Source organism: Pangasianodon hypophthalmus, chromosome 7, assembly GCF_027358585.1.
Source record: "Pangasianodon hypophthalmus isolate fPanHyp1 chromosome 7, fPanHyp1.pri, whole genome shotgun sequence".
Classification (NCBI taxonomy): domain Eukaryota; kingdom Metazoa; phylum Chordata; class Actinopteri; order Siluriformes; family Pangasiidae; genus Pangasianodon; species Pangasianodon hypophthalmus.
This window is the reverse complement of record NC_069716.1, coordinates 23,103,973-23,118,122: the sequence shown is the minus strand read 5'-3', so window position 1 is coordinate 23,118,122 and position 14,150 is coordinate 23,103,973. Positions and strand designations below refer to the sequence as shown.

At 39.3% G+C, this 14,150-nt stretch overlaps 2 protein-coding genes across 2 annotated transcripts; one reads left to right on the top strand and one right to left on the bottom strand.

The window, feature by feature from the left end:
• Positions 1–4,728: 4,728 nt before the first annotated feature.
• On the top strand, positions 4,729–11,842 carry chrm2b (cholinergic receptor, muscarinic 2b). Its single transcript, XM_026917318.3, has 3 exons — positions 4,729–5,209; positions 7,402–8,275; positions 8,823–11,842. The coding sequence occupies exons 2-3, from the start codon at positions 7,405–7,407 to the stop codon at positions 9,365–9,367; spliced, it is 1,416 nt and encodes a 471-aa protein (XP_026773119.2). The 5' UTR covers positions 4,729–5,209; positions 7,402–7,404; the 3' UTR covers positions 9,368–11,842.
• Positions 11,843–12,460: 618 nt separating this feature from the next.
• On the bottom strand, positions 12,461–14,129 carry fbxl14a (F-box and leucine-rich repeat protein 14a). Its single transcript, XM_026917480.3, is given in 2 exon segments — positions 12,461–12,743; positions 12,745–14,129. Coding segments are annotated over 2 exon segments (1,209 nt in total). The 5' UTR covers positions 13,930–14,129; the 3' UTR covers positions 12,461–12,719.
• Positions 14,130–14,150: the final 21 nt, after the last annotated feature.

The following is a 14,150-nucleotide window of genomic DNA, read 5'->3' as shown; positions in this document are numbered from 1 at the left end:
GTGTATTATGTCTATGCCAACAGCTGTATTTCATCTACTCAGTGCAAATCCTTCCCGTTGGCAATATGTGCACTATCCAGACAATCCTTACTGAGCAAACATCAGAAAACCACATCAACAAATATGGCTGGTTCTATATCAAAAGAACTCCACAATGCACAGTAATACAATTAACATGTTCTCATTTCAACTGTTATACAACTTGATAGAAAGATTTTATTCCACTTCATCATATTTATGATTGAATCCTTTTGACAATTTGAATTGAGACTCATTCATTTAACTCTGTGGACACTAAATGTTAACTGTTAAAACTAACTGCCGAAGGAACTGACCCATGACATCAGCCAGTCAACAACTGACACACAGTAGGCTACTTCACTATATAAAAAGTTGGTGGAACACAATGTTCACTTACTCTTCTACTATGCAAGGGATTGTGGGATTACAGGTAGCAGGAATTTGACTCGCGTCACAGCAAAGAAGTCGAGCTGGTTTCAGCTTTATGCAAATTACATGTGCTGTTTAGATTATGGGCATATTAACTGCATATTATAGCACAAATATTGTATTTTGTATTATATTGTATACTGCACTCTGCAAAAAATCTAACTCAATTGAAAAATTACCCTTGGTGTGACGACATTTTCCAGTGTGGGCTATATTTCAGCCTGTAGCCTTACAGTATTACAGCATTGTGCTTTCTGGCATCAGTTTCAATTCAAACTTTGAGAAAGCTCTACCTGCCAAACTTTGTAGTAGCAAAAATCCCCTCAGTATTTTGTTATCATATGCAGTGGTAAGGCTTACTTATAATAATCTAACATTTACTAGAGATAATTACTAAATTTACCAAACCAGTGCTAGCAAAAAAGGAAATGGACTCTTGATGAGCATTTGAGGCAAGAAAGCCATGAAATTAATTGTGGTGTACTGTGCAAAATGGGCTTTACACAATAAATAACAAAATAAATCAATTCTGAATAATTGCTGCAGGTCAGCAAATAAATTACTTTGTTTCCTAAACAAAAATCTCTCCATAACCTCCAGATAAAATTCATTTTTGGAGATCCTCCAACTCCTCTCCCAAGACCTTATACAGTACTTGGGTGTGTACAGCTTTTTCTTTAATGAGAACATATACATGCCTGTATGATTGCACGCAGCTTATTTAGCTTGGGGTTTCAAGACATAAAAATAATGAAAACAGCATATATCTGTTCAGATTTGGCACAGCAACCTTTTACAAAATACACGCTGTCATGTTGTTTGAAATCAGTATTTTGTAACAGGTTGCTGTTACAAAACCAGTATTTTATAAGAGCATCCTGTTACAAAATACTGATTTCAAACAACATGACACCATGTACTGATGCTTCCCCCTTTATTGAGCATGCAATTAACTAGATTATTTACCAGGGTGTAATATTACCTTATTGGCTACTGCTGATAAAGTATAAAATGAACTCCAAGCTCTGTTTTGTGAATCATCTAATGAAGATCCTGAAACTTATGGCCAGAAAAGTGTACAGCTGTGGAGAGGGGAGTGTCTGTAGCTAGTGGCAGGCAGGCCACTTGCAAACATCCAATATCAAACCATTAATTTACCTACATAATATTACTAGTACTATTTAAAAAAGCGAATAAATAAAAACCTGAATATGGATTTGTAAGGTATAATAAGATCCCATATTATTTAAAGCTGTACAATTTGTCAAATTATTTTCATAATTAGTTTATTAATGTTAGCTATAACTTCTGTGGTGAATTTACCACTGTAAAAGGACAAAGTTTATTATTATTTTTTTAATGGTTGAGAGATTTCTGAATTTCCTTCTTTTTCCATTTTCATCTCCTTACTCCAACAACTCAAACGAAAATGACTTCTTTCCCGTTCGCTCAGCCTCTTTGTGTCAGCTAGCATTTTTAGCATTTTATAACAACCACTTTAGTGTATTAGTTTATCTGTAGTAATACTGAGGAGCTCCACCTCAGGTTTCATGTCCCAAAGTGGTAAAAATAATGCAGATAAGTGGATGAGTGACTGCAAAATACAATTCAGATTATTTAGCTCTACACCTATTACTGTAAGAAGGTAGACCAGCTGTATTTCTGTCTAATTAGGCTAGTTTAAAAAAATTTCATTTAAAAAAGACAAATCTCTACAGTTTGAAGGGGAACTCCTCATGGCAGTGATTTGTAGGGTCATCTCAAACTGATGTGATGAAAAGCATTTACTTCAAAGGGTCCTTCAGAATGGTCCATTTTGAATGCAACAAACTGATGGATGCTTTGCTCCCAAGATACTTCCTAAATTGGGAAACCGGTAAATTAGGGATGTTTTCACTGTTTCAAATAACCATTACTTTCAACTTTCTATAGAGACAGACCCTTCAGAGTTGTCATTCCTGGGAAATGTGGCACAGTCATGATCATATCAGAACTGACCACAAAATCTCAAAGCATTATAAATAGAAGAATATGAGAAAGTTAATCTGATCTTGCTGAGCTTCACCACCGAAGCTCACAACCTTCAAAGGTTACCCAGACACGACGAGTGTGCTGGTTCTGCACATTGCAGTGTGATGCTTCACTGATCAGTGTAGCTATAAAGAGATAGATCTTATCTCATTTCCACCGCACACAAGAAGCGTAATGTTTTCTTCACGTGTCAGGACAGTTTAGTTCAGTTTAGTGAGCGCACTGTGTGTGTTTGTGTGATTTATAAGTATGATTATAACATTAATTTATGTACAACTTTATTGAGTATTAATCACTAGATGTTTGAGTTGTGGTGGTATTGTCCTAAAATTCCTCCAGGGCATTCAGTGGAGAATTACAGCAAACCACTCTCCACACACATCATTTCTCTCAGACGGCCCTAATAAAGCCTGTCTGGAAATGTCGTTTCGAGAGTGGCGGCAGTCCAAGACATAGCCTGCACCCGAAAAGCGAATTAAACCATTCATGTGAGTAATGTAACATTATAAGAATCTGGTCCTGTAATGGGCAACAAAACTGTTAAATGGAAACCCATTTGCCCTCACAAAAAATTATAATCTGCCTGTGTGATACCTGTAAAAGGTTGTGCAAATATAAATTGTGTTACAATTTCAGTTTTTAAAATTGCTTATGCTGTTCAATTTGTTCCATTTGTCATGTGGGCTGGACAGTAGGAGTATTGGGAGTGTTTGTGGCTGGGGAATGGAGTGATCCTCCTTTTTTCCCGTTAAGCCCCAACCCCTTAAATGTTTATGCATGGGTCTAATAGATAGAGAGACACTATGTCAAGTTCTTTGCAAATGATTTATTTGGGCAATAAAACAAAATACACAATTTGTCCTCTGACTGTCTCCTGTCCATACATGGCTTTGTCTTCACAACTGTCCATCCTCATATATTTCATGTCACACATTGATCTGCTCTTTAACCCTTCATTCTTACCAAGTGTGTAACTCAATTTCAGCATTCATGCAAGTAGCTTGGCATCCAGACTGCTCCCTGACTGTCTACGGCTTGCAACTACTCCAAGGCCATGCTGAAGAGTTTACTGATGGAGAGCAGGACCCTGTCTTGTGTCTCAGGCCTTGTAATGAGGTGTTTGGACAGCTCACTTTGACAAACTTTCCATTGTGCAGCTGGCATTCCTCAGCATGGCTTCAACCTATTTTTCCATCGAGTAAATTTGGGCGTGGGACAAAACCTGCCCAGCCTTCTGTCACTGTTTGGCTTTCTTGATTAATGAGGGAGGAATAAACACCGGAACCACTCTGATGTTGGTTATTTCACAATTATTTAGTTTGGGTACTATAGACACTGCGCTGTTCATTCAAGCCCTATTTAAAGACCAGATACAATAAGTTATAAACCTTGGGATGAGATTCACACCCATCTTTGGATGAAATAAAAACACATCTCTGCTCAATCAGTAATCAGCTTTTGCTATTTAGCCTATTTTTCAAAGACATACTGGTCTGTTCAAGATCTTCACAAACCACTGTTTATAGGTGTGTGTTGTCCAAGGACATTTCTGTGGCCAATAAAACAACCTTGCTTTTATCATTCAAAGACGCATAGCAGGCCGGTCATGCTAAACAGTTCTGCAGAAAGGCCGCCATCCCTAACGCATCAGAAACGTGTTTACATGTCAGAGTTTGGCAATAGAGACCAAGGCCAAATACTCCCAAAAGAAACTGAACCTTGCTGAAAAAAAAACAAAAAACAAAAACAAAAAAAAACAATAGAAACATCACTGAAATTCTAATGGTTTCCACTACAAATACTATTACAACCCATCAGCTAACCATTAAAACCATTATCATTACCATTATTGGTCCTTAATGGTATCCACTAGACTTAACATGTCACCAATAGAAGGCAATACCAGTAAAGACCCACAGGGACCATTATAGTTTCCATTAAAACCAATACAATTCCCACTGTAACCATTAAAACCATTACAAATTCTATGAGTGTTTTTTTTTTTTTTTTAAATATATATTTTTATTTTTTTTAATTTTTTAGCAGGGAAGTCTTCGGTCAAACAGATGAAAATATATGTTAAATTTCCCAGGCAGTAAGGGCACTCACTGGGAGGTAAATTTAACTTTAATTTATATTAAGCAAAATGGACGTTTGGTTCACCTACAGGTCCAAAATGGCGTAACTGAAAAAAATTCAAATTTTAAAAAACATGACCTCGAGCGATGAAACGTGCAACTCAACGGTTATTCAACTTCCACTACGGCAGAGAGAGAGAGAGAGAGAGAGAGACATAAACTATATAGACCTTATCTGTTTTTTTCTAAACCAGAAAAGACGTCCCGTTTACAACATTCACGTTAAAGTTCAAGCTACGTTCATTACGCTATCCGTGGTGCTGAGAAGATAAAGGAAGTCATGGCTGTGTTGCCTTAAACTGGAGGTCTGTTTCTACGCCCCCAGACGTTATTTACACACCCGCAAACTCTCCCAGAGCTTCATTCACCGCCAGGAAGAGACAGGACACACAGTCTTCAAACTCACAACCTACAAACCCCAAACCCCGCAAAGGACTGAGAGGAAAACACACAGTCTTCAAACTTACAAACTACAAACCCCCAAACCCCGCAAAGGACTGAGAGGAAAACCTGGGTGTTAGCATGTTTAACATCACCGACCACGGTTACTCTGAAGCGGACGGACAACGGCTGAATTTGTGCTAGAGAAGGTAAATACAGGGGCATGGAGGGAAAAATATATGTGATAACTCTGTAATTAGGTGTCCGGTTCGATATCTGACTGTTTAAATCAACTAAAATATAGAAACTTACACAGTGTCATTAATAAGTTTAGCATTTAGCTGAGGCTTTAAGTACACTCTCATGAAAAAAGTGCTAAAATTAAACTAACCAGTGTGGTGGTACCCTCAGAGGTGCACTCTTTGTGCCTTTAGTGTGTATGTTTTACACAGTTATGTGAGTGCAGTTTACCTTCAAGATGTTTAAGGCACACAAATGGACTGTAAGAACCACTCTTTTACCTTTATTAAGATTTTAGATTAACACTTTAAATGTATAATACATGGACCTTTTCAGGTAAAACATACACACTTATCTGTACCAAAGCTGTACCTTCCCTCCAGGGTACCACCCCAATAAAAGGTACAGATAAGTACACTAAGTACCCTTTTTTTCTAAGAATGTAGGCTTTAGGCTACCTGTCAGGTTTAACCGTAAAGTTATTAAAAATAATTATTTATTAAACATAAATATAGTTCAAATTAGTTTAATTATTTTAACTGTTTCACATCCAGAATTATTGTATTTTATTTAATTTTATTTCTATTCTTACCTACAAACGTTTTATTGAGCTGTTCTTTAAATCTTTTATAGTTTTATTTTTGCAATTTGAGAATTGTTGTTAGTGTCAATAGACTAGTATTTGTGAAGCATCAAACAATCAAGCTAAAAATGTCTAAAGGTGAGCACACACAAACACACACACGCACGCACACACTTGCTTAACAATTTTAACAGAGAACAAATTTTCTAGCCACTTCTCATTTTGCACTTCCTTGCCACATTAATGAGATATTTCTCACATTACTGATTGCCTAACCAGAACATGGTGCAGAGATGACAACTGTTGAAAAGGGCTTGTTGTACGATTAAATTTAACAAAAAAAATGAACATTTTAACCTATGATCCGAGTCATAATACACCTACAAGATAAGCCTGCAAGTTGTTTTAGCGCGTTATCATCATCATAACATCCCAACAGTGTTGTTTTCTTTCATTAACACTGAACCTCTTACTGGGAATATACAAAGCCGGAGTGTTGGTGAAGGTGAGAAGATTTTGTTTTAGTAATGTTGAAACAAGGAGCAGTGTTATCAGCCTGACTTCAACATAGCAGCCAGACACTAAGTGCTCCAGCAAGGTGTCAAACCTAATTCACATAGAGATGGCATTTCGCAGTAGCCCGCAATAATATTATGAGCGCTGTCTCTACCTCAACGTGTCTGGTATTTCACTATTTACTTTCTGGAGATTTAGATGCCATACACAGACAAGCAGGAACCCTGGCATATGGGCAGAGATGTGTGACTGGTTTGTCTCTGCTGACATCCGGACCTGTGAGTTCATTAATGCAAGTTGGAGCTACAAGCGCAGGAGCACTTAATGGGCTAGAAATGTGTGGGGTACTTCTGAAGTCTTAGAGCCGATACAGTCTTTTCTCACACACACACACAGTGTGGACTTGAAATCTGATGATGAACAGACTGCTCTGAAATGGTTTCTGAGGAAATCAGGCTAAGAGCGTAAAACCTGTGAACATAAAGTCTTTAAAAAACACCACATTTAATTTAATTTAATTATTCATTGGTGAATACAACTGGGTTTTTCTGCTCAAAAGATTAAAGAATATTTGCAGAATAAATATATCAATGTGACAGGTATTCAAATCATATCTAATTGTATACTTTTATCCTGTTGCATCTGAAGCTAAAATATTATTTCTGTAAAAATGGCATGTCTATAAATTGCAGTATATGAAATGTACAGAGATTAACTGAACACCTTTGTCACTTTTCCATGTTCCCTGGCACCCCATTTAAACACACATTCACACACCTGTTCTCTCTTGACTTGATAGCAATCTGGCGCCAAGCTGCACAAAGGAAATAAATATAATGTCAGGCAGACACTGTTTGAAAAGTTAATTTGTTTGGCAAACAGACTCCCCCATATATACACACTCCCTCTCTCGCTCTTTCTGTCTCTAACCAATATGGGGAGTACCAAGCATTAATTTAGGAAATTTTTGCTGCAGTTATTAATTTCTTACTGCTACCTGAAATAAAACGTACCACCTGCATTTCTACATGTCTAACGGTGGGTCTTTATGTTTGCGCTTAGGTCATGATGAAGATCCAAAGCGGTATAAGTGTACAGTCAGACCCGGGAAAGATGGAATCTAACTTAAGTATTGCTGTATGCTTCAGCTACGGCAATAAGACAAATCCGCATGTGAAATGTCCTTTCAAGCTGGCAGAGATGGTGCTCATCATTCTGGGACTGAGCTCTTTGAGTCTGATTACAGTTATCGGCAATGTTCTGGTCATTGTCTCCATCAAGGTCAATAAGAGCCTCCAGACAGTTAATAACTATTTCCTCTTCAGCTTAGCATGTGCAGATCTCATCATTGGTGTGTTTTCCATGAACCTCTATACAATCTACATTGTGATTGGCTTCTGGCCTTTAGGGCCCGTCATCTGTGACCTGTGGTTGGCTCTTGACTATGTGGCAAGCAACGCCTCTGTCATGAACCTCCTCATCATCAGCTTTGACCGCTACTTCTGCGTCACCAGGCCGCTTACCTACCCAGTCAAGAGGACGACCAGGATGGCGGGTATGATGATCGCAGCTGCCTGGATCTTGTCCTTTGTCCTGTGGGCTCCAGCCATCCTCTTCTGGCAGTTCATCATGGGTGAGCGCACAGTGCCCAAAAGCGAATGTTACATTCAGTTCTTTTCCAATGCTGCAGTCACTTTTGGCACGGCCATTGCTGCATTCTACCTACCTGTGGTCATCATGAGTGTGCTGTACTGGCAGATCTCCAAGGCTAGTCGCAGCCGAGTCAGGAAGAAAGACTGCCACAAAACGTCTGGGGTTAGTCAGGAGGGCAGGATTCAGGCCACTGTCTTGGCCACTGAGGAGAACAGACAGAAGAAGGAAAGCAAGGAAGCAGAGGATTTGCAAGTACGGCACATTTGTTCAAGCACTATTATAGGTAAGACTTTTAAATAACTTACAGGTGACTTTAAAATATGGTTATTGACATAGACCGGATTAAAATGTCTCAGTCCTAGAGTGATTCTTTACACACACTAGCTGACAGAAAACATGTGGGAAAGCTTATCAAGTTAAATATATAGATTGATTATAGTTAGCTAATTCACAAGTTGTGGGGCTATACGAAGGTCTTTTTAACATTGTGAGGGAATATAGTATATTCTTTGGTGTTTACTGTTGAAATTATTTCATGTAATATGTGTATATGAGTAATTATTTTGGAAAAACTCCCAACCCTGTTCCCCCCAAGGTCTTTTGGTGGTGTTTCACGTCAATGTTCCTTGTTCCTGCCAGAATTTTTGTCTTCCAAAAATTGTATAGCAGAGTTGTTTGTACTTTGTTAACTGAAATTGAATTTAAATATTGATATTGCTATTACCAAATCCATCATAAGGCTGAGATGCTGGTAAAATTATGTAAATCAGGCTCTGCAATAATAAAAAAATATATATAGTGTGTTTTAAAAATCATTCCTCTTGGCCCAGGTGAGGACAGGGAGAGTGAAAATGACTCCACATCATTCAGCATCTTGCCCTCATCCGGTCAGAGAGAGGACGCGGTTTCTAATGGTGACGTTAAGAGCACTCAAACGAAGACGTTGCCTCAAGTAAGAACAAGCCATGCCAAACTTACTTGTTTGGGAATTTCATCCCAAGAAACCAAAGGCAACAGTGCAAATCAGAACACCAGCCATCACAAGGAGAAACAGAGTCTGGTGGCCCTGATCTTCATGCCTCCAAACAAGAAGAAAAGGAAAAACGGGTGCTCCAGAGAGAGGAAGGTTACAAGGACCATCATGGCTATTCTTTTGGCCTTTGTGATCACATGGACCCCTTACAATGTCATGGTGTTGATCAACACTTTCTGCTCCCCCTGCATCCCTAACTCCATGTGGGTGCTGGGCTACTGGCTCTGCTACATCAACAGCACGGTTAACCCCGCCTGCTACGCCCTGTGCAATGCCACCTTCAAGAACACCTTCAAGCAGCTGCTGTTGTGCAAGTACAAAAACATTCGCACAGTCAGATAAAACATGCATGGGTTTTGCATGAAATTAATGAGTTTAATGTAAGATTTTGGTTCCATATCCAAAAGTCTCTGAGCACTCTTGCTGGAACAGTTTTTTTTTTTTAACAGAAAACAGTGATGGCATTAATATGCACTCACACCATGAGAGGGACATGTCACATTCAAGTCACATTCAGTATGCGGCTTGGAAATGAACAGGGCTGAAAAGCTGGAGGTACCCAGTGGAAACAATTACAGCTTTGTAAAGGTTGTGTCAGTATGACTTCAAATAAAGCTAGACGTTACCAAAAACAAGAGAAAATTAACCATTTGAGATCATAATATGGACTAGAATAAGTTGATGAGATTGGTCATTCAATCATTCATTCATCTTCAGTAACCGCGTTATCCTGGTCAGGGTCGTGGTGGATCCAGAGCCTATCCCGGGACCTCTGGGCATGAGGAAGGGACGCCAGTCCATCGCAGGGCACCATGCACACACACACACATGGGAGGAAACCCACACAGATATGAGGAGAACATGCACAGACAGTAACCTGAGTTTAGGAAGGAACCAGGGAACTGGAACTGAGAGGCTGCAACTCTACCCACTGCTCCACCATGCCGCTACACTCCACACACTTATTCAAAACTCTGGAGCCTTGACCTAATGCACGTAATGTACTGTAGCACTATTCTTAGATAAAATTCTGCTGATAAATAAAGAATGCCATGCTTTGCTCAATGAACTAATGTATACAGTATTTATGGTTGTGTTTCTATTTTCTTTGAAAAACTAATATCTTTATGTGTTATCAGAGGATCCTATCTGAATTGTTGTGGCTAATACGTCTAAGACAGTTTTATGATTTGCGTGTACATTTGGCCTCATTTATCAAGCTGGATACCAGTGTATTTATTCAACAAGTCGAACTCGATGCCTCCACCACCAACAAGTCTAGTGCTTCTTGTTACTAATTTGTACGCCAGAAATACCCTTAAAATATTCTTCAAACGTAGAGGATGCTATTGAAGAAAAAGTATTTCAGACATTTGACCTTGCTGTGACCTTGACCCTGTTTGGATCAAGTCCAAAAAATTTGAACAGTTTATCTGCTGGTGACAATAATAAATCCTACAAACATTCATCCACCCGTTCTTGAGATATCATGCCAAAGTATAATGCCTCCCACAGTCAGTGGCTGAGGAATGAAGAAAAATTCACAGACGTGAATCCTGATTGATTGGCTTCAAACTGTATAATTAGATGAGTTACTACAATTTTATATATGGATTATATTGACAAGTTTAAAATCACTTATTTATTTTAACTCCACACACGAATTTAGTGAAAATTCTATGAAGTTGTTTCATATTATGACTTGAAAGAAAGCAATCCAAAATAAATCCATGAATAAAGACAAATAAGAACAGCTCTTTAAAACTAATAGCATGTTATAACAAGAGGAAGAGTTAGTGTGTGTCTGCGGTAGCCGGGGTGCTGCGATGGCTGAGTGGCATTACTGGAAGATGTACTGCATGCCGCACGTAAGAGACGCAGTTTCAGCGTTTAAGCGTTTTACCTTTAATGGAGTTTTGTGCGCATCACAAAATGTAACTCAGCTGTGCCATGAAGCACTTTGCACTTTACGGTTGATTGGCATTTTTTGTAAACCTGGTGGGGATTCTTAGTTCGGTTTGGCGTACAAGAACATTTTACACACACTTTACTAAAAGAATGATAAATGAGCCTCATTGATGTTACATACTGAGAACTCCTGGAGATATTTTTTTAAGTAGCAATTCACTTTTAGCTTTGATGCATCTGTCAGTGCGTAAATCCTTGAACCATTTGAAGCTGGATTTAAAATATGTGCCATATAAATCCTTGGCTCAGCTGGGCATGGATAAGTAGGTCTAAAGGCAAAAAAAAAAAAAAACATTTAAATAAAATTTCATTGAATTTTTTTTTTTTTACATTAAAATCATAGCTCCAATTATAATGCAAAGTGGTAAATGATGTGTAGTGCGAGTGTGTGCTACCAAGTCCAGAACTACTATTCACAGATTGTGAAGGAGTAAAAGGACAAACCTGATTTTCCTGCTCACTACCGCGGTGTTGTGCAATTAAAGTAAATATACGAGATGCAAATTTTTTAATCATCACAGCTGTTCGGATACAGACATATCTGTGCATGTATAGCCTTAGATCAGCTCAGCTTGACTACATTTACATTTTGTACACAGTGCTAACACCATACAGCTATGTACTTAATGAGCTTTCTGAATGTAACATGGATTAATAGCTGCCACGTTTCAGAAGGTGATTATTCTGAACTGTTCTTGTTCGTGTTCATAATGTTCAGATAACAGATGTAAAAGTCCATCCACATGAGAATGGATGCAAATCAGTATTTATCCTAACATCAGTTATAAACATCAGTCCTTTGACAATGATGTGATTCGCTGTTTTCAATAAATTATAAAAATTTGCTTATTACTTGCTTATTTCTGGAGCTCTTCTTCACAGGGCTGGGCAACATGGTAATACGATATCAATTTCACAATAAAACAAACCCTGGTGCATTTTCCTGAACAGGGCACTGTGAGTACTTTTATAACACGGACTGACTCATTAATAACAGTAACTGGCAGCTGATAATTTTGTACCATTTGTTTTTCATTTCTTTTCCTGTATGGTTTTTATATAAATATATCCTTAAAATCACATATAATCGAATATGACATATGTGATCCGTTAGCATAACTAAATATTGCTTGACATAGTGTATGGATTTTATTGTAACAGATCATTCATACTGAAAGCCATAAGCAGACAATTTCAAAAACAATTTTAATTTTTTAGCATAGGAAAATAGACATTCCAAACATTATCTTACCAATAAATCGACCATATATATATATATATATATTTTTTTTTACACAGTTTTAAATTGCATATGTTCATCTTACTAAGGAGGATGTTACACTTTTTTGTCAGAAGCATGGAAAAACTGTTTACTTTGAACACTGATCCATATTTAATTATAAGAGCAGTACTAGAGCTCCCAACATGATGGTAATACTTTAAGGCATTCAGCATAATGTCAGTATAATCTAATTGAGAGTGAGAAAATATTTTTTTAAAGAATAGTGCCACAAGACACCCTAAAATAATTCAACTATCCACTTACTAATAAAAAGGCATTTAAGAAATATATACTATTAAACAATATAACCAAAGGGTGTTCAGTGTTCTTATTTCCATAACACTAAACTAATTAAAAGTTCCTTCACATTTCTTATAAAATAAAAATAAAAACATGGTGACAATGTTAAATGAGGTAGTATAAAGTGTAAGTTTTGATGCCTGATCAGATATCACCTAACCCTTTCACCCTCAGTCATCTCCCAAAGCCCCAAGTTCAACACTTTAAGGCACGGGAGCTGCGTTATCCGCTCCAGTCCCCGTTTGGTGATTTTGGTGCAGCCGTACAGATCGATGCCGGTCAGCTGAGTCAGGTGGTCAGCGATGAGCTCCAGGCCCTTGTCTGTGATGCGCACGCACTGTCCAATGTTCAGCGTCTTCAGTTTGTGCATCTGCCGCACCATCCTGTTGATTCCATCGTCGCTGATGTGACACGAGCACAGCGAGAGCGACTTGAGCTGATAAAGTCCTTGGGCGATGTAAGCCAAGCTCTGGTCTCCCACTTTGTCGCAGAACGACACGTCCAACCCGAACAGCCGGAGCGAGCCCATGGACAGGTGCATGATCCCTGTGTCGCTGATGTTGTCACACGAGCGCAGGTTCAGAGTCCACAGCTGGGTCATGTGCGACAGGTGAATCATTCCGGCGTCTGAAATGCCGCCACAGAAGCTCAGGTTCAGGACTTTGAGTTTGCTCAGGCCCTTTGAGATGTGCTTGAGTGACAAGTCGGTCAGTTTCTGACAGTCCTGCAGAGTGAGATGCTCCAAACCGAGGCAACCTTCAGCGGCGCTGCGCGTCATGCCAGCCAGGTGACCGATGCCCACGTCGGAGACGTGCCTGCAGCTGCGTAGATTCAGGCTCTTGAGCCTGTGCAAGCCCCATGCAATAAGGAGCAAGCCGGTGTTGGTGATGTTACTGCACCCCCCGAGCTCCAGAAACTCCAGGTTCTTTAGATACTGTGCAATTCGGCCAAGGCTGGAGTCTGTAATCTGCTTACAGAGGCTGAGGTTGAGGATCTTCAGGCAAGGAATGTCCTGCACAAATGCATGTCCGAGTCCGTTGTCTGTCAGATTGTAGCATCCGCTCAGGTTAAGGCTCTCGATGTTCGGCATGCCCTGAATGACATAGCTGAGGCTGCGTCTGAGACTCAGGATCTGCACTTTTTTAATCCCTCGGCTCTGAAGGCTGGGGAATAAGGACGGGTTCGCTCTCCTCAGGTGGAGTTTGGCTTCGACTCCTCTCCACACTGATTTGTGGTAGGATGCGTCTCTCCAGGCCACACACACCTGAGCAACCCTGCCTTTACCTTTCACGTCCAGGTAGCTGAAGATCATCGCTAAAATCTCCGGGAAAAGGCTTGAGATGTGGGTCTCCATTTCACCGCTCCGCCAGACTCCGGCTCTACACCGCTTTACCGAGATTAGCCAACTGGCTAAGCTAAACAAGCTAGCTAGCTAGCATTTAAAATTGAGCTAAATCAATCAGCTCCTTCTGGCAACACTTAGAGATCAGAAAACACACATTCTGGCGCAGTGGATGCACAGAGGACTACTATCGCGAGATTATAAACACAATTGTTATTTTGGTTTCTTGTTTG